General features: G+C 34.5%; 1 protein-coding gene across 2 annotated transcripts; it reads left to right on the top strand.

The window, feature by feature from the left end:
- Positions 1 to 178: 178 nt before the first annotated feature.
- On the top strand, positions 179 to 3,909 carry LOC117211887 (nischarin). Of its 2 annotated transcripts, XM_033456176.1 has the most exons (4): positions 179 to 258; positions 489 to 644; positions 1,051 to 1,363; positions 1,447 to 3,909. In XM_033456176.1, exons 2-4 carry the CDS (start codon positions 517 to 519, stop codon positions 2,431 to 2,433), a joined length of 1,428 nt encoding a protein of 475 aa, XP_033312067.1. In that variant the 5' UTR covers positions 179 to 258; positions 489 to 516; the 3' UTR covers positions 2,434 to 3,909. The 2 variants fall into 2 exon arrangements, with proteins under 2 accessions (XP_033312067.1, XP_033312066.1); XM_033456175.1 differs by having other exon boundaries at positions 209 to 644.
- Positions 3,910 to 4,031: the final 122 nt, after the last annotated feature.

Consider the following 4,031-nt stretch of genomic DNA (forward strand, 5'->3'; position numbering starts at 1 on the left):
AATCAATAAGATGAAAATTAGGGAAAACTACACTTGATGTTATATGAACGAAAATTCTGGCCGATACTCTTATATCAGGGAGGAAATTGCTGACTGCTTATATTATCGAGAAAAATTCTCAAGAAGTAAAAAATCTGAGAACCCCTGTCGGAAAGAATAGCGGGGCGTATGAGCGTACAGTCTGTCTCGGGTCAGTGCTTAACTTGATCGCAAGGTGGTAGCACCGAGTACGTTTTTCTATGCTTCTTCTGTAGGAAGGTTAGTGCCTGATAGTGCAAAATATGAATATTCGTATAATAAAATCTTATTGTGTTTTGGACCAATAAAAAAGAGCAACGCGGTATATTCGCGAAGACAGTACAATGCTACAAATAGATAAGAGACATCCCTCCCACTGATGCAAAACAGTTGATATTGGCAGCTCTCGTCTCGATTTGGGATAACCTCTTGGTTATAACAACCAACTACAGCTCTTGTCGCATCTTCAGCCGACAATTACCAAAACGTTTCGCAAGGATGGCGTGTCTTTTGCTGAACCAGGAAAATGTGCATATTAAGATACCATCGGCTGACACTGTCGACGGTATCACTTATTACTGCATCGAGGTTAGGATTGCTTCGATCAAATGGACTGTCAAGCACAGGTGAGTGATTCATATCTTTTATTTGCGAGAATTTCCGCAGATTTTCGATATATACCTCATCTTGTTTCTAGTATTGTATTTTATCAAAAAAAAAAACGATTCGGTTATAGCATGTGATCGTTTATCTTCACTTTTAATATAAAGAATTTTATCAAAAGATTTATCGCACAAAAAAGATAAATATACGTTTACTTATTTAGGAGTTATCGTTTAGTCTAAAATGTAATAAAATCTAATTTGTTTTTCGATAGGTTTTTGACGATTACTATATTACACATTTACATTTATTATTGTCGTTTTTATGTATCGACAAATTTTGACATTATACCATAAACAATCAGAATAATTTAATACGTGAAAAGGAATCTTTACTTTTGCGTATCTTTTTTTTTCGTTTTCTTTGCAGGTACAACGATTTTGCGGAGCTTCACGATAAACTTGTCTCAGAGAATTACGTCAAGAAGGACATATTGCCACCAAAGAAGCTTATCGGAAATAAATGCGAAGCTTTTGTAGAAAAGCGTAGACTGAACTTGGAGATCTATCTGAACGAAGTGTATAACTATTTAAAGAAAGCAATGCCTAGAGAATTAGCTGTATTTCTGGATATGCATATATACGATATATTTTTCCTACTACAAAGTATGGCTTTAGAGTTTTTTACAGAGGGTAATAATTTGTTACAAAAGTCCAAAACTTACAAGTTTAATCTAATACAGGTGACTATACGTAGTTAAACCAACGATACGTATATTATTTATCATGCTTTCGATTAAGGTATAATATAGCCGTTCCCTTTCAGTTGTATGCGATCAGCGAGAGATTGAAACAACCCTGTCCACCGATCGAAGTTGTTGACAGGAAATATGACTTCAGTCACGTTTTGGATTTCAATTCTCATCTAACTGGTCTGATCGTCGAAGGGAGCCCGGAACCTTATAGAACCAGCAATATATATTCTTCTGCATTGTCCATCGAACTGTCAAGTTTCAAAAACATAGAAGATCTAACTATCAATCAGTATCCAGTGGATAAAATATACCACATGGGCAACCTTCGAGACACGGTAACATATTTAAAAGTAAACAACACGAAGCTTAGAACTATCGTGGAATTGGCAATGTGCGAGGAAGTGCACAAAAATATTGAAAATGCGAATGATTCTCATGTCTGGTTCAAAGTCACTCACCTAGATCTCAGCGATAATCGAATAGAAGTTATAGACGAAGCGATTAAATTGTTGCCTCAAATAGAATGTTTAACTTTAAATAATAATCTACTATCTGAAATTTCGAACGTCACTCTTTTACCGAGGTTGTCCCAATTGTATCTAGCGTCGAACAATTTCACAACTCTACCAGACGATCTGCATACGAAACTCGGTTATATAGTGTACATCGATTTGTCCCAGAACAAATTAACCTCGTTATCGAGCTTTTCGAAATTGTATTCGTTGGAGGGTTTAGACGTGAGTTGCAATCGTATCGAGAAGATAGAAGAAGTAAAGAATATCGGGCATCTACCTTGTTTGGAGAATTTGAGATTGACCGGAAATCCAGTGTCGACGATAGTCGACTACAGGGTAAAAGTGTTAGAACCGTTTGGCAAAAGGGCTGCAGATATTTGTTTGGACAATGAAAAACCAAATCAGAAAGAACTGGACACCGTTTCCGTTCATCAAGCGTTACGCATTGCGAGAGAAGGAAAATCGCCAACGTTCACCGCATCGGATGCGCCTTTGTTCTCCGCGGAGATTCCAAACATATGTATAGGATCCGGTAAATTATGATTCCACTTGAAACGATAAATTCCCTTAAAGAACACTTTGATATGAATTTTTATAATTGACCCAAATTGTTTCTGAAACACAAAAGAACCTTTTCATGCATTTAGATTTTGATGAAGCGAAAGCTACCAAGGATACCCATATACATTTCCCCCCTGCCCTCCTCCCGTCCACCAAGTGATACTACTATGGGAATGACAATTTAATTGATTTAGATGAAAAGGTTCCCTTGTAAGTGAAATTAATATTCTATTTAAAACGGCGAACATCAGAACTATAGTTCTTTTATACGCTATTTATTATCGATCTATCGCGTCGGTGCTTTATATTACCTTTTAACATATGACGATAATCTAATCAGTATAATACGTGTACCAAAATAATAATCTATTATTTAATCTATTAAGTCTTAGATCGTAAGCCTTAGATGTCTTTATTCGATCTATCGATCAAATAATACGGGGTGATTAACCTGTTAGGTACGATTAAATTTTGTGCGGATCGGTTTCTCTGTACAGCGGAGTTTGACGCGAATCACGCGTAAACGATACGTACGATACGTAAATTACAAGTTTTCTTAAAGATATGATGTATGTACTTTAATAATTTACATTAATAATTGATAATACAATTGAGTGCGATATATTTTAAAGCACGATACGACACATAGACCCACGTCACAATTTTAATACTCATAGGGCAATAGTGTTTTTCAAATTGCTCTTCGTTTTCTATTTTCAACAAGCGACATATTGAGCTCGAAATCTAAAATGACATCGGCGAAAGCCACTATATAATGGCGCATCGTACCTAAGAGGTTAAAAAGATAAACAGTCTGTCCGTTGGAGGATAACGTGCCACTTATCTTTGTAAAAGTGAAATTTGCAAGATTCTGCTGTGTAAATAATTATTTTTAAATTGTATATTGCGTGTTATCGTCATATATTTTTTATACAAACTCGGAATGCAAAATAGGAAGATCGGATAAATCGATGATTAGTATTTATTTATAATTTATTGTATCAGAGAGTTTGGTTTATATCAACGGATATGATTAACGTAGCGATTCTCAAACTCTATTTATACCTTGCGTAATCAGTGTAAGTAATTAGCAATTTAGAAATAAGAATAATTTAGAAATAATTCATTTTAGGAATCGTTGTTTCTGCGAACAATGAATTATTTTAAACGATATTAATTATTATGTATTCGTAAATGCGTTATTTAAATTGGCCGTATCATACGCGTATGATACAAACGACGATACGACTATTTCTGAGAAATTTCCGATTGGATACGATCACCGCAGATTTATTAGCTGTTATTCGTTGTTTAAACTTTTAAGCCGACGTTATTTTGAAAGGTGTAACGTGTTCGATGTAACAATTTTATAATGGTTTAACACAAACTACCTACATATATGTACATAAGAAGATTAAATATTTTGTTAATAAAGAATTCAAAATCAATAAACTGTGATAATTTGTTAGTAAATTTTTTGTCAATTTGTGATTAACGAATTATATCTTTTTGTTAGAATTTTTACAACTCTATATTACTTCTATTCCGGATGATACAAGGAACTTGGAGAAACTAGTTAC

The sequence above is a fragment of the Bombus bifarius genome, unplaced genomic scaffold (assembly GCF_011952205.1).
Source record: "Bombus bifarius isolate JDL3187 unplaced genomic scaffold, Bbif_JDL3187 scf7180000008263, whole genome shotgun sequence".
Lineage (NCBI taxonomy): Eukaryota > Metazoa > Arthropoda > Insecta > Hymenoptera > Apidae > Bombus > Bombus bifarius.

Excerpts from the sequence above, each read along its gene's own strand:
- LOC117211887 (XM_033456176.1), top strand. The coding sequence starts at position 517 with ATGGCGTGTCTTTTGCTGAACCAGGAAAATGTGCATATTAAGATACCA. Across the intron at positions 645-1,050 it reads AAATGGACTGTCAAGCACAG|GTACAACGATTTTGCGGAGC; the intron begins GTGAGTGATTCA and ends TTTTCTTTGCAG. Across the intron at positions 1,364-1,446 it reads ACAAGTTTAATCTAATACAG|TTGTATGCGATCAGCGAGAG; the intron begins GTGACTATACGT and ends GTTCCCTTTCAG.